This window comes from Nannobrachium achirus (genome assembly GCF_963921795.1).
Source record: "Nannobrachium achirus genome assembly, chromosome: 6".
Classification (NCBI taxonomy): Eukaryota; Metazoa; Chordata; class Actinopteri; order Myctophiformes; family Myctophidae; genus Nannobrachium; species Nannobrachium achirus.
The window spans coordinates 14460221-14484807 of record NC_137815.1 but is presented as its reverse complement, the minus strand read 5'-3'; the positions used below and the strand labels follow the sequence as shown (position 1 = coordinate 14484807).

General features: G+C 44.8%; 1 protein-coding gene across 1 annotated transcript in view; it reads left to right on the top strand.

Annotated features, from left to right (window-relative positions):
• The window catches only part of LOC308286827 (protein NLRC3-like), a gene marked incomplete at both ends in the record, with an annotated part of 92053 nt that extends 67868 nt beyond the window's left edge, over positions 1–24185 (top strand). The window contains one exon of the mRNA XM_080727950.1: positions 23990–24185. Coding sequence (XP_080584076.1) covers positions 23990–24185 — 196 coding nt within the window. The remainder of the gene's footprint in view (positions 1–23989) is intronic.
• Between the last annotated feature and the right edge of the window lie 402 nt (positions 24186–24587).

Below are 24587 nucleotides of genomic sequence, written 5' to 3'. Positions count from 1 at the left end.
CAGGGACCCCCTCTACATATTATATAAATGTGTGATGGAGATTCTCATCGATTACATAGATAGATTCATAGACTTGTTTGACACTTAACCACTTAAAATCATAAATCCTCGATACTTCACTCTGTACTTGTTCTGCTCTTTTTTACTATTTACCAAAAATAGCCGATCTACAAGCTCTCAACCCCTCGCAGCGCTATCTGCTATTTTTGTCTGAAGTTCTCCTCGGAGTATAGGGATGCGAGGGTTCAAGTTGTTCATTTAAAATCATTATCCTATCACACAAGGATTTGGTGGCCCCCCTCTAGTAACTCTGAGGAGGACCCCCTAGGCGTCCCAGACCCCCTGTTGAAGACCCCTGGGCTAAAGGCCATCTCATGTGAGGGGTCACCTATACTCTGAACCAGGCCCCCATACCGCGGTCTGGTTGTCAAATCTGGGATTGCAAGACTTCTGCATTTAAATCACTACTGTGCATGTGCATGCCGTACGGCCCGTACCTCTATTGTCTGAAACCCTAGTGCTTCCGAGACAGACACAAAATGCACGTGTTTTCTTTACTAGCCCTTACCCGTTCAAAGATATGAGCTCCAAAATGATGTGCAGTGTGTTGGTTATGGGATGTGCACTGTGCATACAGTATATGAGGGATGGAAAGTAACTTTAACTGGTGCTTGCATGATAATATGTAGGAGCATCAATGTAAGAAATGCCCGTTTCGTTTAATGGCTAACCCCCCCCCCCCCCCCCCCCCCCCCCCCCGACCGCCCGCCCGCCTGCCCGCCTGCACACACACACACACTCCCCAAAGTGTGTGTGTGTGTGTGTGTGTGTGTGTGTGGGGGTTTGTGTGTGATTGTGCATGGCCTGAACAACAGCGCCCCTCCCTTAACATGTGTGGTCACAAAAGGTACTGTAGGCTAAATAGATATAGATACACCATAAAAATGCTATTATACAGCATACGATTTGTGAAAGTGACAAACGGGCTTCACAGTTATGTCAGGTGTGTTCATATGCTGATGGTGATGCGATTTCAGATCAATTGCTCCAGCCACCGAGGAGAAACGCTGTTTCATACAGACAGACACTCACTCAGACAGACATTCGCAAAATTATAGTATAGATGTTGGTAGCCAAGCTGTAAATCGTTGTTATCAAGCAGAAACCTCGTATCTCCAAGTTTCAAATGTATACGTTCTTTCGTAAGTAAAGCCCTGCTTCATCATACAAGGCGGTCGCACAAAAGTAGTGAAAACAGCAGATCTACAAGCACACAACGCCTCGCAAAGAATTGCCCTCTCTGTGTATAAATCCATGCCGTTACGCCACATCTTCAGTAATGACTTGATTATGCTTAGTTCAGTGTGGTATCAAGCACCGAAAATAGCCGACCTCCAAGCTCTGCCGACGCGTTGTGAGCTTGGAGGTCGGCTATTTTCGATATTTCGACCAAAAGGTCCTTTTAGAAATTTCAGCCCCTGCCTCTCTAACATTCTCTGCACGTCCCTGCTCCACTGTGACATCATTTGTGAAAGCGATGAAACAAATAAACGAGCGGACAAAAGTAACCGAACTGCGGAACACAAGCTGATTAGTGATATTTGTGGGTTTCTCTTTCCTGATCGGACGAATTGAATCAGAATGTAGTGTTTTAATGAAATAGTATAAATGTAATTTCAAAAGTCATTTAGTGCACAGCAGCAGCAGTGTCCTGACTCCCACCTTGGTAATCTGCAGCGATAGGCGCGAGCCACGACTCAGCACCGGAAAACAAACCATCCTCTTTTTTTTCTCTCCTTTTTTCTTTTTTTTTTTTTTTTTAAATGAGAAGCTTCATGTAAAAACATATTAGAGACCTGTGTGTGTGTGTGTGTGTGTGTGTGTGTGTGTGTGTGTGCGTGTGTGCGTGCGTGCGTGCGTGCGTGCGTGCGTGCGTGCTTGCGTCCGTGCGTGCGTGCGTGCGTGTGGTGGAAGTATCACGGCCTGAGGCTACGGCTGTGGAATTCACCGTTTGTTTAGCGGATAAGAGAGAGAGAGAGAGGGGGGGGGGGGGGGGGGGGGGGGGGGGGGAGAGAGAGAGAGAGAGAGAGAGAGAGAGAGAGAGAGAGAGAGAGAGAGGTGGTGGATGGCCCGGGGTGGAGTAGAGTTCAGCGGCAGGTAAGGCTCTCACCTGACTGACTGACCCTAGAGCTGTGTCACTGACGGGCTGCTGCCTAAACCTGGATGCCTCTACTCAACTACTGAAGCACACTTATTGTCAGGCACTTTTACAGTCATTTAACTGAGGAAATGTACCTTTTAAATTAACTTCAATTGAATGCTTTTACACCAGGGGTCTTCAACAGGGGGTCCGGGACACCTAGGGGGTCCTTAGAGTTACTACAGGGGGCCGCCAAATCCTTGTGTGATAGGATAATTATTTTAAATCGTATCTCTGAGGAGAACTTTAGCCAAAAATAGCAGATCTACAAGCTCTCAACGCCTCGCAGCACAAGGCGTTGAGAGCTTGTAGATCTGCTTGTAGATCGGCTATTTTCGGCAAATAGATTTTGAAATTCACACACAAATAAATAAATGAAACAAATAAATAAATGAGCCAAAAAAATCAGCAGACAAAACTGGAACTGCGGAACACAAGCTGATGATGTTTGTGCGTGCGTGTGTGCGTCCATACAAATACAACTGCTCAGAAGCGGGGCGGGGAGCATGATATTTGCACGTATTCTCCTACAGGCATGTGGAGACAACCGTTTACATTGCCAAAGCGAGCCAGTGGCAAGCAGCGTGGGAGGAATAAATTGGCATAATGATTAATTCGGGTAGAAAAAGGAAAGGTTGGGGATGAATTGGCTGCTTGCCTACTGTATACTTTGTGAAGAAAAAAGAGTTGAGCCGGAAGGCAAAGCTCTCTGTCTACCGAGCAATCTTCGTTCCTACTCTCACCTATGGTCATGAAGTGTGGGTCATGACCGAAAGTATAAGGTCGCGGGTGCAAGCGGACGAAATGGGTTTCCTCAGACGGGTGGCTATCTCCCTTAGAGATACCGGTAGGGTGAGAAGTTCAGTCACCCGAGAGGGACTTAGAGACGCTGCTCCTACACTTGGAAAGGAGTCAGGTGGTTCGGGCATCTAGTACGGATGCCCCCCGAGCGCCTTCCTAGGAAGGTCCTCAATGCACGTCCCACTGGGAGGAGACCCCGTGGCAGACCAAAGACCAGATGGAAAGATTATATCTCCAAACTGGCTTGAACGCCTCGGTATACTCTGTGAGGGAGTGGAGGAAGTTGCTCGGGATAAGGAAATCTGGAAGTCTCAGTTGGAACTGTTACCCCCGAGACCGGATTCCGGATAAGCGGTTGAAGATGGATGGATGGATGGACCTTTCTATCATCACACAGTATAGACTCACATGATGCTTGCATGTAGTCCATGTACCTTCATGTCATCTAAGGCGTGGGTTCCCAAAGTTGGCTATGGGGTACGCCAGGGTTACGGGGTACGCCCCCCACCCCACCCTATACCCCACAGTCCATGAGAGGATTCCAAATGGTCCCCATCAAAATGTTTTATCGTAGCATCAGAATCACCACTCTGGCCCTATTTTTTCTTTAAGAAAATAGCTGAGGAAGACCTGTTTGGCCGAAACACGTCCGTTTCCCTGTCCGTAGAGACATTAAGTACATTAATTGTTTTTTCTCAGTTTCATGATATTGTAGAGCCGTGCAATGGAGAGGGAAAAAAATGATTGAGATATGCAGGTTTTTGCCCCGACAGCAAGCAGAACTTCAAGAGACCTAGGCTGGAATGAAGCTGTATCAGCTATGTTATCTTCAAGGACGTCCGTGAGGGGGACGTATCGTGTGCATATCCGTCTTCTGGTAGATTGAGATCTTTCTCTTGGAACGACATCTCTGACTGCAGTGCCTCCTATCATTAGCGCTGAGTTATAAATGACACGTATTAATAAGGCGCACAGCGGAGGGCATCGAGGGGAGGGGGGCAGGGGGGGGGGAGAGGTGGAAGGTCTTCATGGCTTTGATGTGGCGGTGAGATGGACGTGGGGGCGGGGCCGCGAGGACGGGATAATTGGCGGAGGAGGATGGCGGTATACCGCTGGCGAGCGCTAAGTGATGCACCCGCCGCTCCGACAGCAGCTGTCCAACTTCCTGAACTTCGCGCATAATTATCGTTGTTGTCGGGGTGGAAACCTTGTATGTCCAAAACGGTTTGTTTTGAATTTATCGTTTTAAAAATGATTTAAACTCGTGAAAATAGACGATCTACAAGCACACAAAATTGTGTGCTCGTAGATCTGCTATTTTTCACTAGTTTTGTGCGACAGTCTTTATGACGAAGCAGGGCTTTACCTTACGTAAAAGCGTACAAAATTTGAAACTTGGAGATACGAGTTTTCTCCCCGGCAGTGACGATACACTGGACAAGTTCATTACAAACAGTGGTGGGGAAAAGTGCTCACTTACTTAAGTAAAATCAATAGTGCACTGTAGAAATACTCTGTTATACAAGTAAGTAAGTCCGTAATTCAAAATGTAGGCCTACTTGAGTAAAAGTACAAAAGTGTTGGTATCAAAATCAAAAAAGTAACTAGTAACTAGTTATCAAATAATTGTTGTTGAGTAAAAGTATAATAGGTCTATCCTTTATGAGGACTTTTCCTCATAAACATGTTGAGGTATTGTTTTTACACAACTTTATAGTTGTGTAAAATCTATATAGTTGTGTAAAATCTCCACTGTCCCCTCCATAACATTTTTGTCTAGTTTTTAAATGTTGACTAAATTGGAGATCCACGGAATTAGGACAAGTCATTTTTACGACACCACCAAGGCCTGCAAAAAATAGACGTTTGACTAAATCGGGAAAAAAGTGGAAAAAAAACGTTTCTGTCAAAATGAACGCTCAAACATCTCCTCCAGGTATTACAGGTATTGTACACTGCTGTACAGACCCCCCCATCCCTTACAGTCAGGACTGCTGGTTTCAACTCCGTACGACCTAAACCTCCATGTCACTTGACAAACTTAACTAATGTGTTTCAGGGGTAAAGATTAACGGAAATTTGCCACATGGCCCTCTGACCCGTTCCCCGTTCCCCAGGGGGGTGTTGAGCTGTTTTCAGATGTATAAGAAGAGGGGCTTCCACGAAAAGAAAAAAGGAGGGAACCAGATAGACACACGCAGCCATGTCAGTCAGACAGGGACATGCTGGGCCCCTTATTCAGCCCGGGAAAAAGAGTTGGAGTGGCCCTCATTGCGCGCTATAGAGAGAGATCTCTCTCTATAGCGCTGCTGCTACTCAAAGATTTGCCATTTCAGATCATGACAAGTGACAAGCCAGTGGGCCCATTACTGTACATGAGTTATATTTCGTCGTTGTCGGGTGGAAACCTTCTATGTCCAAAACCGTTTGTTTTGTATTTATCATTTTAAAAATGATTTAAACTAGTGAAAACAGCCGATCTACAAGCACACAACGCCTCGCGGTCGTCTCGCACCGCGAGGCGTTGTGTGCTTGTAGATCTGCTGTTTTCAATACTTTTGTGCGACGACCTTGTATGATGAAGCAGGGCTTGCTTTACGAGGTTTCTGCCCGACAGTGGCGATTTACTTTGTTGGCCGCCCAGCCCCCAAAATGGAACGAAGGCCGACATTTTATTTTTATTTTTCCCCTAATGGCCAGCCTGGACCGGCCGGGAATGAACCGGCCGTTTCGGGAGTTGTCCCGCTTTTCCCAATGGCCCGCACGTCCCTGCAGCCAGTCAGAGCACGCTCAAACGGAAATATTTTCTATTTCTGTCTAAATTTGATGAAGTGGCGTACATAATGAGAGCCGGGATGTATCAGACTCGCTATCTCTTCCTGTATGGGCCAGTTGGGGGTCCGGGAACCTCCAGGGGATTTTTAAAGGACTAGTTCACCCCCAAAATGACTTTTTTCCCCCTACGGATTATTACTCACGCCATGGAGAGTTGAGTTCAATAATGTTTTTTGGTATTTGTCGCATTCCTAAGACAAAACAATTTATTGTAGTAAATGTACCCCCATTGACTCCGGATGGGGACCCAAATGCATTTGGGTTCCCTCCCCATCTAGAATCAATGCGGGTAATTGTTTTGTCTTTGTCTTAGGAATGCGACAGATACCCAAAAAATATTATTGAACTCATGTCTCCATGGCGTGAGTAATAAATAGAAAAGAAAATGTGAACAATGTAGAGTTGCTATTTTTGAAACATTTTGGAAATAATGTTGAATGGTTTTGAAACATTTTAACTACACAAAACGTCTCTTTAGAAATGGGGTTCTCAGTTCTCTGGTACAAAATCTATTTCAATGGGGGGTCCATGGCCTAATAAGCATCAATCTGGGGGTCCTTGACATGAAAATGTTTGAAAACAAGTCCTGGAGGCGCGCATGCGTGTGTGCATGTTTGTGTGTGTGTGTGTGTGTGTGTGTGTGTGTGTGTGTGTGTGTGTGTGTGTGTGTGTGTGTGTGTGTGTGTGTGTGTGTGTGTGTGTTATCAGTGATCTCTGAGCCAGTGCGCTACAGCAGTCACTTTGGGGGAAAGTGACAGTTCTTTCATCGTCCCCCCCTGGCAGGAAACAAGAGGAGGGTCCCGTGTGCTGCTGCTGTCTGGTTCGGGCCCCAGGGGTGTCACACCAAATTCTGGGCCCTGGGTACAAGGATTCACTGCGGGGCCCCCCATGAATGTTCTTCATCCCATTTAGACTGGGAACGCATTATTTTGTGCTTTAACTATTGAAAAATAGCAGATATACAAGCTCACAGCGCGGCACCGAGTGCCGCGCTGCAAGCTTGTAGATCTGCTATTTTTGAGAAGTCTTGAAAATTTGGAAAGTCTTTGTTTTTGGAAAAGCTTTCTATGTCAGTGGTGCTCAAACTTTTTCATGAGAAGGACCCCCCTAAATGATACATATTTGGCCACGGACCCCCATCTCAAAATATAAAATATTTAGTTCCAGGGACCGCCCCAATGCAAATATTTGCTTAAAAAAGACATAATATATATATATACAAAGATTTGCACCCATTTTCACAACTTTTAAAAAATAGCAGATCCACAACCTCGCAGCACGGCACTCGGTGCCACGCTGTGAGCTTGTATATCTGCTATTTTTCAATAGCTAAAGTATAAAATAATTAAGGCTCCTCCACCTTGGGCCCTAGTAACTCAGTCCCACTCCCCCCCTTGTGACACCCCTGCCGGGCCCCCTCCCAGACAGGCCCCTGATGGATGGAGGGGGCAGCACAGTCATTTACCTGTTGTCTGGAGTCATTAGATGCTAGTTAAGACATAAGCAGACCAGCGGTGTAAAGTGACTAAGTATATTCACTCAGGTATTGTGCTAAAGTACAATTTTGAGGTATTTCTTACTTTTACTTCTACCACACTACGTCTCTGAAGCAAATATTGTACTATTACTCCACTAGAATTATTTGAAAACTTTAGTTATTGTTACTTACTAGATTTTGATTATTATTACAAACATACACCATGTAAGCAGTGTTGGGAAAGTTTACTTTCTAGATGAACTAGTTCAAATTTAAGTTCACTACAACTTCTAAAATGAACTATAGTTAATTTCATATAGTTCATAATTCCACATTTTGAACTAAAGTTCAGGGTTCCCCAAAATGAACTAACTTAGCCAGGCTTTACTTGGGAGACATGTACATTGTTACTCCATATATGGAGCTACCCGACAGATCTTGCTCTACAGTAGGTCACTCTTCTGATATCACAATGAGTACTGCTTGCCTCCTAAGCTCAAGGGGTAATGGCCACCCTATTTATAGAGCTGTGTGCTTGTGACATCAGAGACCATCAGACTGATGTCAGCACTAGATGTCCTCATGTGCTCCATATATGGAGCTGTAGATCGTCCTAGGTCCAAATATGGAGTTTATTAGGTGAGACCTACTGTAGGTTAATTAGCTAGATGTGTCGGGTAGCTCCATATATGGAGAAATAAAGGGTGGCCATTACCCCTCCCTTGAGCTCAGATGCAAGCAGTACTCATTGTGATGTCAGAAGAGTGACAAAGAAGAGTGACAAAATAATGAGGGATTTTGACAGGAGTGACTGACAGGATCTGGTCGCAATCATATTACTTCAGCCATATACATTTCGTCCATTTGAAAATAGACGATCTACAAGCTTGAACATCTGTTATTTTCCAACAATTTTTATACATGAATACATTTGAAAACATGTGAAATTGGACATTCTGCATAATGAGCAATCACAACAGATCAATGTTCTCAAACATTTGCATGTCAAGGTTATTTATTTTGTCTCCCTTGAATATAGTAACCTTGAACCTTGAATAACCCCCAAATTCATATGTATATTTGAAAATATTATGTGCCTAATTGATTATAAAATATATACATTAAAAAATCTTTAATCTTCAAACAAGATTAAAAAAAGAATGTTGATCTGACAAGCTCACAACTTTATTCACCATGCGACAGGTTGTGATGCTTGTAGATTTTTTTGAACAGACCTCTTGGTGTTTAATCACAAGATCTTTCTAAATTCTAATAGTGAAATCAAAACCGTTCCTCGTTTTGCTGCCGGGTAGACCCTCCCAGAAGAACCCCCTCAAAGACCCCCTGGGGGTCCGGGCGGGGACCCCCACTTTGAGAGCCAGCTGTGTCTCTGTCTCCGTCAGCCCCATCCAATATGGAAGATGTTAATTCAGCTGGAATATTATGCCGCTATATGAACGCGATGAGAGAACAGATAAAAACAATGCTCCGGCCCTCTCTCTCTCTCTATCTGTCCTCATTATTTATACGCCAAGGTCACCAGGTGCGCCGGTGAACCGTGACTCACGCCGTCCTTCTACAAACAGAGCTTTTTTTGTCAAAAGACAAGCGTGGCATGTCATGTCAGGATGTGTAATAGTGTAAATAAAATGCGCTCCCCGGGCCGGCGCAAAACAATGACTAGTTTGTTCCTCCGCTCTGCTAGAGAAGCGAAACGCTGCAACCACGGTCTTTTTTTGGCTCGGTGACCCGAGCACCTGTAAAACGTATTCCACAAAAGAAAATACTGTGATCAAGAACAGTGTGGAGACTATGATACGCCAGGCCGGTGATACGGTACGTCACCGCCAGAGCATAATATGGAATGTGACCTCAATTAGCTTTTATATCCGGGGTCTTCAACGTTTAATTCAGGCCGAGGACCCCTTTGTTGAGAGAGAGATGAAGCAGGGACCCCCCACAACCTTTTCATAGATTCCATATAGTTTCATTGTTTGACAATTATCAGTGTATGTTGGATTCATGTCAATTTGTGTTTTCAGATATTTAACCACTTGAGCCGTCAATACTAAATAAACTCGACCTTTCACTCTGTACTTAGTCTGCTCTTTTTCCCCAATACACCAAAGCTCTTTGCCAAAAATAGAAGATCTACAAGCTCACAACGCCTTGCAGCGCGTTGCTTGTATCTTCAATTTTTGGCTACATTTCTCAGAATATGGACACTAAGGGTTCAAGTGGTTAATATAAAAAAAACATATCTATCACTCAATGAAGTAACTTGTCCAGGACCCTAGGGGTCCTGGACATCCCCTGTTGAAGACCCTTGTTTTATATCATTTGAGATCTCGATCTCTCTCTATCCAATATTTGTTTTGATTCTTTTCCTGACAAGCTGGAAATATTTCGGGTATTTCCATGCTCTTTTTGTTTGGTTTGTTTTTTGTAGATTACAAGAATGAAAGCTTTGTTTAAACTATAGCGTATCTCCCGTGACCTATCGCATTCCACAAGTACGCGGAAGTAATACCATGTGATGTCAGCATGCAGGGCAGACAAGTTTGCTGTGGTTTACTCAAAGCTCTCGATCGCCCGGACAGCTGGCGTAGCGGTGCGGGCACCTATAGCCTCACAGCGCGTCGCAGGTTCAAGTCCTGTTTCGTCTGTTCCTTCCTTGTTCCCCCGCTTGCACAATAAACCAGGAAAGGGGCTCAGATGAAAATGGTCACAGTCACAGACCAGTAAAGCATGTATGCATTTATAATGGTTTGTTTGGAAACCAAACCCCGGAATAATGTATTATTCATAATCACTCCGATCAAAGCAGAACTCGCTGCACAGAGCTGAATGCATGCACTGCGCTGCAAATGCATGCCGTTTCACCGATGAAATAGAGCAAAAGTGCCAATGTGTTTTCATCTTGGTGACCAATGAGAAGCAGAATACTGTCTGGCAGTTATGTGTCCGTCACAAATAAAAGTTCTTTATACCCGCTGCAAGCCCATATCAACACTGCAAAGTACAAGACAGCCGTGGATGTGCTATAGGTGAAGGCAGCTCTTCTGCTAATTAAACCTGTGCAGATCTGTACATAATAGTACGTGCACTTTCGTGCGTGCACTTTCCGCCGTGCACTCGCACAAAGCGCCCGTGCGGGGTGGAAAGTGCGTGCTCACAATGCGTCGCATCGCAACGCGCTGTGAGCTTATCTGCTATATTTTCTAACATTTTGGTACTTTTACTTTTGCTACTTTAAGTACATTTTGATGCCAACACTTTCATACTTTTACATTTTGAATCCCGGACTTTTACTTGTAACAGAATATGTCTATATGGCGGTAATGATACTTTTCCTTTTTTTATGTAAGAACTGTGAGTACTTTTTTCCACCACTGGGGTGGCGTGGAGCCGTGCCAACAGTTCTCACTCCCGCCCTAAAAACAGGTAGGCCAGGGTGAAAAGGTGTTAACTTGGTATTAAAGTATAGTTGGAAGCGTGGCCCCGGGGTGGAGGCCACGGTTCAGAGCACAGCAGTCAGGAAGCGTGTGTCTCTGTCTGGATGGATGCAGACAGTGACTTTGACTGGCAGGTTTAGGGCTTAGAGTGGAGCCGCTCGTGGCTGTGCTGTGCTGTGCTGTGCGCAGGGACGTGCAGAGAATGTTAGAGAGAGAGGCATGGGCTAAGATTTCTAAAAGGGCCTTTTGGTGGGAATATCGAAAATAGCAGACCTCTAAGTTCACAACGCGTCGCGCTGCGACGCGTTGTGAGCTTAGAGGTCTGCTATTTTCGATGAGTGATACTACACTGAACTAAGCATAATCAAGTCAGTCAATGCTGGATGTGTGGCGTAACGGCATGGATTTCTACACAAGGAGGGCAATTCTTTCGGGGAAATCTCGCTCTTTCGAACGACCATCATTTCGACAAAGGAGCGTCGGGAGGGTTAGCGACTCACCCCATGGAGGTTAGGTTTAGGGTAAGGGTTAGAGTTGACATGTAGTAACAGCGAAACGCTCCCAATTCTTTCAACATACTGTAATGCTGCATTCAAGTTCAGGAAAAGTTGGACAAGGCAATTCTCTTGAATGCTGCCTTCAGGTATGGCATGGAAAGGGGGGCATTTGCATTTCTTTCACGATAGAAAAAACTGCCTTCATGGTCTGGAGAGGGCACTTTTTTACAGACGCAAAAAAGGGCAGGGGCTCTAGCCCCCTTAGATGTCTATGTGTGCACGTGCCTGGCTGTGCGTGTCGGGTCCTATAGTTCCATTTATGTGGAAGCCTGGAGGCGCTGGAAACTAGTTCCTGTAGAAAAGGAGGCAAAAAAAAAAGAAACCTGTCAGACGAGCTCTGAAATAGCCAGAGGAAAAGACAGTGAGAGAGAATGAAAGAAACAACAACATTCATCGGAATCCTGATCTGATATACAAGCTCACAACGTGGGCTCCTCTCTCTCTCTCTTTATTTGGGGGTCCTTAATTGCCATGAAAACGGTTGAGAGCCAGTGCACTAAATGCATCATTGGTGTGGACTCAAGACTTGACTTGAGACTCGACTTGGACTTGCTTGATCAAATGAAACAAAAATACTTGGACTCGACTTGGACTTTAACGCCAGTGACTTGACTTGAGCCCTCACCTGATTTGAAACTTCCATGTCTTTTCCAGGTACTTGATACAGTACCTTCCAACAAGCTTTGACTGACTTGTTTGGGACTTGAAACTAAAAGTTTAGGACTGGATTTGAGACTTTTCTTTCTGGACTTGGGACTTGTTCTGACTTGGGGCTGTTTTTGACTATATGGGACTTGACTCAGGACTTGAAAGCAAAGAATCGAGACGTTTACCTACGTACTTGCAAACCAGTGACCTTGTCCCAACTTTGCTGCCTTTTATCATTCTACTGTGTACTGTGCCATTGTCTGGTATAAAGCAAGAAACCTTATCTTGTGGTGTGTGACAATGGTTCATTTTTCTGAGACTGTCCCCGGAGGAACTAACTCCTTTTGTAAATGAACTGAATGCTGCTGCTGGCTTTATCTGCCCGGCGCTATGCGTCTACCTGTTAAACTGCACACTGATAAAGAGAAAGGAAGTTCAACTCGGTGCTATCAATCTGTCCGCTGTCTGGCCGTGCCGGGAGGAGAATAGATTTATCCACTATCTTTGATTATAGAGGAAAAATCACTATCGGTAAGTATGTAGTAGTTGTGCAAAAAAGGAAAAAATAAGACGTGCACAGTTGAGGTCCGTGCACGTGACATCACAGGCCGCATGCCGGAGGGCAGAGAAGAATTCCTGGCAGCTTTTTCTTGATAAAGCGTTTTGACTGTAAAGTACATTTCGTGGCACTCTTTAAGTGTCATAAACCACTGGTTCCCTATACAACCATAACACAAAAATGCCTTGTGGGCTTGTTTCCATCGTGGTCGTGGTCCTATACCGTATGTTAGATGTTTCAAAAAGACTACAAAGTATGTGGAAAAAAAGAGTGCACAAGAATTGTGGCACAGATCAATCCAGCACTTGTAATGATAATGAATTTAATCTTTAAAGCGCCTTTCAAAACAAAGTCACAATTAAGTGCTGCACAGAGCAAGATTAAAAACATCATGCAACAAAGCAAAAACACAACACAATTTGATTCACAAAGCATTGATTAAAAGTGTGTACTATCACATCACAACAATCAAGAAAAACATTTAGTGTATAGTAGGTATGTTTTAAGCAGTGATTTAAACAGAGGCAGGGAACCTGCTAAGGTGCACTAGCAGTGCATTCCACAACCTGGGTGCCCGGGCGGCAAAAGCCCCATCATCCTAGCCTGATTTCAGACTCTGCGCTGGGGAGCTTGAGTCTGAAGTTGTCCCAATTGTAAGAGATTTCAAAGGGGAGGGGATTTAAATTTTGAAATTCCCAATCACAAGACATCTGGTGGGAGGGGTTGTGTTTGACTTGTGTACACAAATCATTCTCCCCTCCCCCTCCCCTCTATGACAGGCATTGTCTTTGATGTTTCATTGATTAGAGAGAATCACTAACGAGCTTGTATGGCTCAATCACTGCAGTTCAGAACCCTTTTGAAGTTCAAAGGGATCAATTAAGAACTCTGGTGAGCCACCCCTCCCTCTGCTGTTTCTGTTGATTTCCAAAAGTTAGACCCACCCCTCCTCGGTCTTGAATTGATTTCATTGGTTGGTGCGCCAGATCGGCCAGGACACCGACAGAAAGAGGCGCGTCATATGCCACTTCCAGACCAAGAGAAGCAGTCCACTCAGAGAGTGGGCGGGTCTATTGGCTGGAGCCAGGCAACCATCACCCCGGGTAACCAGGTTGGTATTGTGGCCTTTCAATAGAGCCTTATCTGAAGACCTAAGGATGTGTCCTGACTCATGAGGGGGCAGCATATCTAATATACTGTATAGGTAGGTAAAATCACATCTAGCTCACAGGTAACCAGTGAAGAGCAGACAAAATAGGAGCGATATGGTCTAATTTCTTTGTATTTGTGAGCAATCAGCAGAGTTTTGGATAAACTGTATGCGGGATAGGGCTTTTATGCTGAGATTAGCCCCGGATGGATGGACAGACAGACAGACAGACAGACAGACAGACAGACAGACAGACAGACAGACAGACAGACAGACAGATGGACACATATAAATGGCTGGCCTCCTACAGATCCATGTCACAGTAAAAAGACTGAAGACAGAATAGTGCATCTATCTGTAAAGGGGTATCCATAATTAAAGAGCATGATCCTTCCCTGCTACAATCAGCTATAAGGTGATCAGGTGCAAAGCCGTTCTCCTGACGGTATTTAAGCCTCTTTAGGTGTAAATACTGTAATTATATCTCTGTACAGTCTCAAAACAAGGTATGCAGACCGAAACGTTGACTTGTAATACAGATGTAATCGCCGTGTAATCCTACTGTTGTCCCTGTCTTGTCCTGTGTGGTTTCCTTTTAGCTTGTGTGGCAGCGTAACTTTATATTTACCACTCATCAGCCATAAAGTTCTCCCACCTGTTATTCCACTGAGGAAAGAGCTGTGTGTGTGTGTGCGTGCGTGCGTGCGTGCGTGCGTGCGTGCGTGCGTGCGTGCGTGCGTGCGTGCGCGCGTGCGCGCGTGCGTGCGTGTGTGTGGACTCCCTGAAGTGTCTGCTTGGGAGGGAGTTCAGGTTAGGCCACTGCTTCTCAATGTGGGGTCTGGGAAGTTCTGTTTGTTGCAGAAACAAGACACACACATGTGCACGCACGCACGCACGCACGCACGCACACACACACACACACACACACACACACACACACACACACACACACACACACACACACACACACACACATTTATTTATATGACCCATGCATTTTTTTTTTGCCAATTGTTTTACCACCTTTGTGTTACAAAATTATAGATTATAGAATACCAATCAATTCCTCCCCACACATGTTTGTGTCGCCAAAGCAACTCCCAGTGAGGAGCCACCACTGGGAGGACACTGCTCTTGTATCCTACTGCTAGTGAGGAGCCCCCACCGGGAAGACACTGCTCTTATATCCTACTGCTTGTGAGGAGCCCCCACCAGGAGGAAACTGCTCTTGTATCCTACTGCCAGTGAGGAGCCCCCACCGGGAGGACTCTGCTCTTGTATCCTACTGCCAGTGAGGAGCCCCCACCGGGAGGACTCTGCTCTTGTATCCTACTGCCAGTGAGGAGCCCCCACAGGGAGGACTCTGCTCTTGTATCCTACTGCTAGTGAGGAGCCCCCACCCGGGAGGACTCTGCTCTTGTATCCTACTGCCAGTGAGGAGCCCCTACCGGGAGGACACTGCTGTTGCACCCTACTGGCTCAACTGCAAGTGTGGAGCCCCCACCGGGATGCCAGGGATAATGTAGCTAAAGTAAACATTTTGTAATAAAATACTTTTGAGAAACATAAATATCAAACATATCAGACAGTCTACATACATTTTCCCAAAAGGAAATGCGTGAATTTAAATCAGTGTGACCAGAAGCAGGGATACAACATATCCTCACCGGACATACAAATGAATGACCAGAGGGGAATATCAATTTCTAAGCAAATTCAACCCTATGTATATGTGTGTGTGTGTGTGTGTGTGTGTGTGTGTGTGTGTGTGTGTGTGTGTGTGTGTGTATGCTCGTGGAGGTATGTGTGTGCGTACATGTGTGCAGCCAGGTAATGTGTGAGTGTCGACAGCGGTACACACCGCTGTGTGGCTCTGGCAGTTTGACACGGCAGCGGGTCTTCAGTAGTGATCATCTGATCTGTCTGAAGCACTTCAAAGAGACGCAACACATCCATATCTGCTCACCCAAAATACCCAATCTATTAGATCTGCTATTTTCGGAACAGATTTACAAGCTTTAAACGAAGCATATCTCTGCCAGTGTAGCCACCCACCCCCGCCTGGGCTGACATCTCACAAAAGACATGCTACCTACGCTTTACCTGGGGGAGGCGGGGGGTAAAGAAGTTTCAATTCATTCCCTGTGGAAGTCACATGGTTTTGAAGAGGATGCCTGGCTTTATGGTTCTCACCATCCCCCTCCTCTGCAAAACCATGTGAATTCCATAGGGAATGAATTGTAGCTGCTTTACCCCCCACCTCCCCCCAGGCAAAGCAAAGGTATAGCGTGCTTTTTATGTGTGAGTCTGGCCTCGGAGTTAAAAATAAACACTGAGAATTGGACAGTAGTACCAAAATGAGGCACCTTATTTAATATGTGGAACCTGCAGGTGGCGCCCTAGTTCCTGAGCCCTGCAATGTTATCAAATGTTTGCATCCCCAAATGACCTCCAGAGATGCTGAATTTCTCATTCTAATTCATAGAAACAACAAAACTCAGAGAGTGTACACACGGTGTACGTAATGTTTCTCATATCTGCTCATTAGGCCTACCTTTTGTTTAATCACTTCCAATTTCACTTGTTCATCCTGTATATGGGTTCTCTCTCCTGATTGGACGAAATTGGCATCCCAACCCTGTTACTGAACAAAAAGTATTTAGCAATTTACTATCAGAATAATAAATAAATAAGTAAATACATGAATTAATAAATACATAAATAGGCTACACAAATACCATACTTAAATTATAACTTTTTTGTTATATTTAATGTATAACATATCGTCACTGTCGGGCAGAAACCTCGTATCTCCAAGTTTCAAATGTGTGCATCTTTTGGTAAAGCAAAGCCCTGCTTCATCATACAAGACTGTCGCACAAAACTAGTGAAAACAGCCGATCTACAAGCACACAACGCCTCGCGATGCGAGGCGTTGTGTGCTTGTAGATCTGCTGTTTTCACTACTTTAGTATATATTTTATAGATGATAAATACATAACGAACGGTTTTGGACATACAAGGTTCCCACCCGACAACGACGATATACAATCTCAAGAGTTCCAAATGGGTGAATGGCAGCAGCCCAGATGATGTGCATTATGTCAGTGGAAGGGTCTGTGTTTGTGTTTTTACATGGGAGCATCCGGTACGCTAAGCCAACGTCAACACTGGAGCTGACCTTTAAATAAACTCTGTTAGTCCTTGTAATTGGGGGGGAAGTCATATTCTATAGGAAAATAAACACCTCACTCACTGACTAAAGTTTTGGATTGGTAATTTCTTCTATTCAACAAAAGCTATTTTGGGTATACTCTTTCACTGGAATGATTTTCACAATAACATTTTTATTATTATTATTTCTAGGTTAAAGCACTATTTTCTGATAGTATCATTGCTATGTTTGTTCAGTAACTGGGGTCTCCCCATTTATCCATCTCTTCAATAAAACAAAAACACATTTTCTGGTTGGTTGTAACATTTCAGGAGAGTACACCCATTTATCAGCTTAATTTACATATTGTTCCAGTTCCAATTTTGTCTGATCATTTCTTTGTGACATCACTTCCAATTTCACTTGTTTAATCTTTATCCGAGAGAATCCTGTCTGAGTTCTCTATCCTGATTGGCTAAAATTGGTATCCCGACCGGAACATTTTCTGTTTAATAAAGAGCTGGAGAGACATCCTGTTACTGAACAAACACTTTATTGCATTGAGTACTTTCAGAATATAGAGCAACTCTTATTTTAATCAAAGCCTTTAAATGTTTCCAAAACATTCCACATTTTCTCACATTTCACGCATTGAGAGCTTGTAGACCGACACATATGGGTTTAAAGTGGTAAAACTGATATTGATGCTTAAAGAAGTAGTTCGCCCCCCAAATGACTTTTTTCATTCTTCATTCTTTCATTCTTTTCCATGCATTGTTTACTCACGCCATGGAGACTTGAGTTCCTAAGACAATAATTTGATTACAATAAATGGTAAACTTACTAAAATCATTTATTTTGTCTTAGGAATGCGACAAATGCAAAACAATATAATTGAACTCAAGTCATGAGAATAGCCAATCTACATGCTCACAACTATTTTCACAAGAACCGTGTTATACAAAATGTAATGCCTCAACTCTTAGTGCTCGTAGGGTGGGGGGGGGGGGGGGTCCCCAGTTAAAATATGATTATATGTGGGGTCGTGGCCTGAAAAGGTTGAGAACCACTGTTTTAAATGACCATTTAAGAAGCATTATTTTCCTGTGTGTGCATGGGAGCAGGCTGGCTGGCTGCCACATGGGAACAGAGCCCTGTCAAAGCTCTCTGCTCTCCAACACTGGTTCCCAAACTTTTCAACTGGGAGCGCCCCTTTCTGACAGCTGACACAATAGCTGACACCCCCACACGTGCACACACAAACACACACGCAAACATGCACGCACGTCGCACATCTTCTTGCATAATAATAATAATAATAATAAACTTTATTTATATAGCAATGGGAGGAATAAAATACAGTGCAATGAAATGAAATAAGACAACAGTAAACTGTAGAATTTAAAAGGTAAACATAATAATAAAAATCGCACCCGTGCGAAGTGAGCGGTGCAAACTAATTCCTGCGCAAATCAGTGTTGATAGGCATGCATGGCAATATTCTTTTTGTTGTGTATGATGTCAGTCTAGAGGTCTGCTCAGACTATATAAGTCTTTATTGTCATTTCTCATCAGTTAGTTGACCAAGCTACGGATTGTAGCTTGTAGGGGTGTCATTGTGTAATGATAAGTGACCTTATTTACCTCCAGAGAGGCCTCCAGAGAGGCGAGAAGAAGATGAATAATATGAATATTTTAGTTTTTCAAAGTCTGTTCATTTGTATTTTAAACTTGTATTACCTGCCTATCATTTATAACCTGTAAGATCTTCCACAGTCTGTCTAAAAGTGTGGTTATTTTATCGCTTATAAGTGATATTCATCTAATATAATTTTGAAATTCAAGGTTAGCACCGCTCAATATTTTTTTATGACGTATTTTATGCGGCCTAAACGCGTTATGATGTATTTTACGCGGCCTAAACGCGTTATGACGTATTTTACGCGGCCTAAACGCGTTCTAAATCAGGGTGAACCAATCGAGTGCCTCTGTGACTATGACATCATGGACAGATCAACAGAATCGAAGTGTTTCATTGGTCTAGCGAACTCATGTCATCATCATTTGTGACATCATTGGTAAAAAAGCGGTCTATAGGAGCGGTTAGCACCGCTCAAAAATAAAATAATACATAATAATACATAAAAGGCTAATTAAAAGCCTTGGTGTAGAGGTGAGTTTTCAGTTGTGACTTAAAAGAATACAGTGAGCTAGCTAATCTTAGAGCCTCAGGCAGGGAAAGCATGGACGTTTATTGGCTAATAATAAGTGGTTAATTACGCTAATTATGGTAATTGCTCAACACCCAACTCTTAGCAACATCCCTTTTAGATGCCATTGTCTGAGAGGACATTGAGGCTCATTGGCTATTTGGCTATGGGGCCAGCCAATGAGGAGAAAGTAACGTGGAATGATAATTTACAATAACAAATAATAATTTCAAGATCTTTGGCGCCTCCTAACTAAAATGAGTCCTGGACCCCAATTTTAGCCAAAGCACTATACAATGTGCGTTACAATGTGTTTTAAATTCACCCATTCACACAGCGACAGCAGAGGAAACCATGCAAGGCTCCAACCTGCTCATCAGGAACAGTTTGGGGTTCAGTGTCTTGCTCAAGGACACTTCTGTACTGGGTGGTTAAGGCACGTACTGTGTCACACACTGTGTAGGCTCTGATGTCTGACAGCGTGTGCCGGATTTGATTTCCCAAGCCCGGCACATGTCACTCCCTCCCTCCTGTTTCCTGTCTCTATCTATTGCAGTGCTGTGAAGCAACTAGTACATTTACAGTACTGTACTTAATTACAATATGAGGTAGCCTACTTTTACTTCACTGGAGTAGTTCCAATTTTCATTACTTTTATTTTTTACTCCACTAAATCTCTTTTACTCTTGGTAGACCTACTTATATTTTGATGCAGATACTTTTGTACTTTAATATTATGCAAGTAAACGTTGAATACGGGACGTTTACTTGTAACAGAGGCTTGCTACAGTACATTGTTGTTTTGATGTGTTTACTTAAAGGAGTAGTTCACCCCCATAATTACTTTTTTTCTTTTTTGATTACTCACACCACAGAGACTTGAGTTAAATAATATTTGTTTTTTGTTTTTTAGACAATAATTTGATTACACCCCCATTGATTCCGGATGGGGACCCAAATGCATTTTTTTGTGTGAGTAATCAACAGGAAAAAAAAAAGTCATTTTGAGGGTGAACTACTCCTTTAAGTCAAACATGCGAGGACTTCTTCCACCGCACACCTGTTGTATGACGATATGATGAGAATAAAAACAAAGGTGGAAAGCCCCAAAACGGCGATCGAACCGGGAACCTTCCGTTCCCCAGTCCCCCCCCATTCCAAGAAACACCGCTTAAGAGAGGCCATGCCTTTCTTCCACATGCACACTGACTCACCAGGCCAGCGCTCCAACAAGGCTCACCAGGGGGGAGGAGGGGAGAGGAGGGGGGTGTTTCACCATTTTCCTTCTTTTTTTTTTAATCACATTTGAATGCAAACAAAGCTGGTGTGTCACCAATCGCAGAGAGGGTCTGTGTGAGATCCCCCGGGCTGAAAGGGGGGGGGGGGGGGGGGGGGGGTCGCCCCCCGGTAGCCAGGGATAAAAAATGTGACAGGGCCTTACAGGGACGTGCTGGGCCCCTGATTCAGCCCGGGAAAAAGAGTTATAGAGAGGCCCTCATTGCGCGCTATAGATGCCTTAATGGTCCACCTCACATTGATACCAGTAAGACTCCCTAATCGGGAGATAAGCGACCGTAGGTCTCGCTAGAAGAGGGCCATGTGAGAAATGAGGGGTGGGGTCTCCGCGTTGCCTTGGCGGACGAATAGGAACCGGCCCCGGCTCTCCCGGACGCTCCTAGGCCGAGTTAGGGCATTTTATGTGAGCTGCAGTGGAGGGGGTCCTCCACTGGGGGCGCCACCACTTTTGCATCCGTTCTGGAGTAGCAGGAGTGGGTGGTCCCCGGGAATTCCCCGTGAGCAGCCCCGTGGGGGTGGTCATTTGGTCATTTTTGCACATTTGGTATTTTTTTTACACCTGGGGGTCCCCCAGGGACCTGGGGGTCCCTGGAACTCCGGGGGTCCTTGGAGGTTGTAGTTTGGCAGGTAAGGAGTGTGTGTGCAAAATCTGGCATGGATCGGGGCAACGGTTGCGGAGATATGAGCAGGGCAAAAGTGTGACGTCTGACGTGTGACGGACGGACGGACGGACGGACTGACTGACTGACTGACGCACGGACACCTGGTGGAGCTTTCTGGAGTAAGTGCGACCTACGGTCGCAATAAACCAGTATGCGCACGCCGGTCGGCACCAAATGAACCCCACCGTTCATAGGATGCAATGGATGGCACTCGTGTTTAAAAATGCATTCCATCAAACTTTCAGATGTCGTTTTTCTCCCAGTGTGGAGGAAGAATGCTTAGGATTTTTACTGTAAATTCTCACTCTTGAAATATATAATCCTTAGTTTCTGTTGATTGTAAACAATAATAGCGATTCAAAACAGTCCTTCAAACCCCACCTCTATTCACCGTCATCAGAACAGAGGGAGCGCTCCTCTTGATCACCCAACCGATCCACTGGATCACCAGAGCGTCTACTGCTCGCCCAGCTGCAGTCCATGAAGCCTAATTATGCTCTGTCCTGCGACGGTGTCGCGCGCAGAGCCACAGACCTCCAAGCTCAGAAGGGTTGCATTGGTGACGCGATGTGAGTTTGTATATCAGCTACTCGGTTGACGTGGAACACCGTTGCGCAATGAAGTATATATGTCTCGATAAGGGCGCACCCATGGGAGCACCTCACTAGCACAAGAGGAGGTTGAATAACCAGTGCTCCCCAAAACAACAGGTTTGGGGATCTGTTGGGAATTGATTACATGATACAGTCAGCTGTGCATTCAGTCTCAATGTTTGTAAACAAATAATTGGCCTATAGAGAGAGATAGCGCTGCTGCTACTCAAAGATTTGTGACAAAGTGACAAGCCAGTGGGCCAATTACATGAGTTATATTTCGTCATTGTCGGGTGGAAATCTTGTATGTCCAAAACCGTTTCTTTTGTATTTATCATTTTAAAAATGATTTAAACTAGTGAAAACAGCCGATCTACAAGCACACAACGCCTCGCACCGAGAGGCGTTGTGTGCTTGGAGATCTGCTGTTTTCACTACTTTTGTGCGACGGCCTTGTATGATGAAGCAGGGCTTTGCTTTGCGAAAAAATCTACACATTTGAAACTTGGAGATACGAGGTTTCTGCCCGACAGTGACGATTTACTTTGTTGGCCGCCCAGCCCCCAAAAAGGAACAAAGGCTGACATTTTATTTGTATTTTTTTCCTAATGGCCGGCCTGGACCGGCCGGGAATGAACCGGCCGTTCGGGAGTTGTCCCGCTTTTCCCAATGGCCAGCACGTCCCTGGACAGGGCCTTACATAGCCTTTTTATCGTTGCTCATCGGGACGGACAATCTGAGAAATATTGCCTCTTTCAGGGCGGCATTCTGCTTCCCAGAGGCCCTGACCCGCACACACTGGAGCTGTTTAACATCTCCACGGACCCGTCAGGTCGCCGCTGATCGCCTCATTGTCACCGCTCAACTAAGAGGATTAACTTCCCAACAGGCCCCGCAGTGTGCTGGAGAGGCATCAAGCCTTCACACTTTATAAATCAGTGGTTTCTCAAAGTGGGGTCCGGGGACCCACACCCCCACCCCCAGGGGTCCTTGAGGGTGTTCCTGGTGGGTCCCCCCGACTGTGCAGCAAAAATGAGGGGGGACTTTCACTCTTTTAGGGCCGATGCATACTCCACTTTTGGAGCCGAGTTTAATTTGGTTCGGTTCGGGGTGTCACAACATCTCGGCAGCCCCTAACATAAAATATTTCAAAAGACTTATTGATAGTATATTGTTTTAGACTGATGCTCGGTCCTTGGTTTACCTGTGATCTGAGTTTACTGAGGCACTACACTGTCTCTCTGCATTTGATGTACCGGTAGGCCTATGTTGAGTTATTCGTAAGTCCCCTCACAAAAGTTATCTTTTGTCTGAAAACAATCGAGAAGCCGCGTTTCAAACAAACAGCATGATTTACATGCAGACATGACAGCGGCCATGTTTTCTTTTCTTTTTTTTGCGGGTGTGTCTTTGAGGTCAAGGCGCGCCACGCGGTGGTTTATTGATCCCCTGACCGTTGGTTCATTGTGTCACTCGGGAGCGTGTCGCTATTTCTACAAGTCATCTTTTCGACAACCAAACCTAACCCTTACGCTAACCCTAACCTCTGTGGGGCGAGTAGCGATACCTGCCGAGGCTCCGTTGTAAAAATGATGTGCGTTCGAAAAAGCGAGATTTCCCCATTTTATTAACAAGACTATGTCTGAAAGTGTAGCCTACATCAAAATACTGTTTTGATGTCAAATTAAAACTAGATAGACTGCACTCTGTCAAGGTGCCAACTTGCTCCTTGTGAACTCGTAGCCATGTACGTATGGCCTACTTGGATCGGTGCTGGGTATGTGGGCACAGTATGTGACAGTGACGACACTTGTTGGTTGGTGGTGACGTCACCGAGAACGTAGGCCCGCTCGTCTCAGCAGAGGAAGAACAGGCTATATGAAAAGGTATGTGGGTCCGTGGCACAAGATGTTTTCAGATGGGGGTCTGTGGCCAAATATTATTATATATTAATTTGGGGATCCTTGACATAAAAGAGAACCACTGATGAATAAATGATTAGAAGGGACTTGCCCCTGGCAACTTGATATCAAGTTATCAAGTTGCCAGGGTCCACTCGGAACTCGGAAATATGGGCAAAACTGACGTCATAATTGATGTTGAGATTTCAGGAGTTCTATTTAAAAAGCTGATTCCACACAGTATCAGTGCTTTGACATCCCTGCACAGTTCCTTGTTAATCAGTTTTAATTCATAATATTTCCAGTTTTCATCAGTGTGTGCAAATGGCGTCTGCCAGCGTTCTCCTTTCTGAAGATCAGTTCCTGTGTTCTATCTGTATGGATGTGTTCACTGTTCCAATTAGCACTCCATGTGGACACACCTACTGCAGAAGCTGTATCACACGTTACTGGGACACTATTGGTGTGTGTCAGTGACCACTGTGTAACAGATCCTTCCGTATGAGACCAGAAGTATCTGTCAATACGTTTATTTCTGAGATGGTGCAACAGTTCAGGAGTCAGAAGCTGAAAGAAGAATTTGACAGAAAGACTGAGGCTGAAATCCAGCAGATGATCCAGGACAGACACGTGGGAGGGGTAGAGGCACACTCAGTCAGGCCCAGTTCCAATGTTCGACGGGCCTAAGCCCTCATGCCCTGCACCCTCACTGACTTAAGTGATGTCAGCTGGAAAGTGCTTGAGGGAGCGAGGCGGCAAAGGCTCAAATTGGTATAAAAGGAATGGTACAGTACTTAAAGGTTCATGAAACCCTGCCTCTTTATTTATTTGATCAGAATTCAGAATATGAAAAGAACTCTAAAATGTAGGCGTGGTTATCTGTTGTTGTGGGGGGAGGGGGCGGAGTTGGGCGTGCATATCATTATATTCTGAAACCGGCCACAGAGAAGCTGTACGCACTTGTGTCCTCAGAGCACGGGTGCATATAACATGTTATATTACAAAACCTTACCGTACCGCCAAAGGGACCCGATGGTGAAAGTTGAACCGCTGTGCCGCTTCCATTGGGTGATGACATCATCGCGGGGC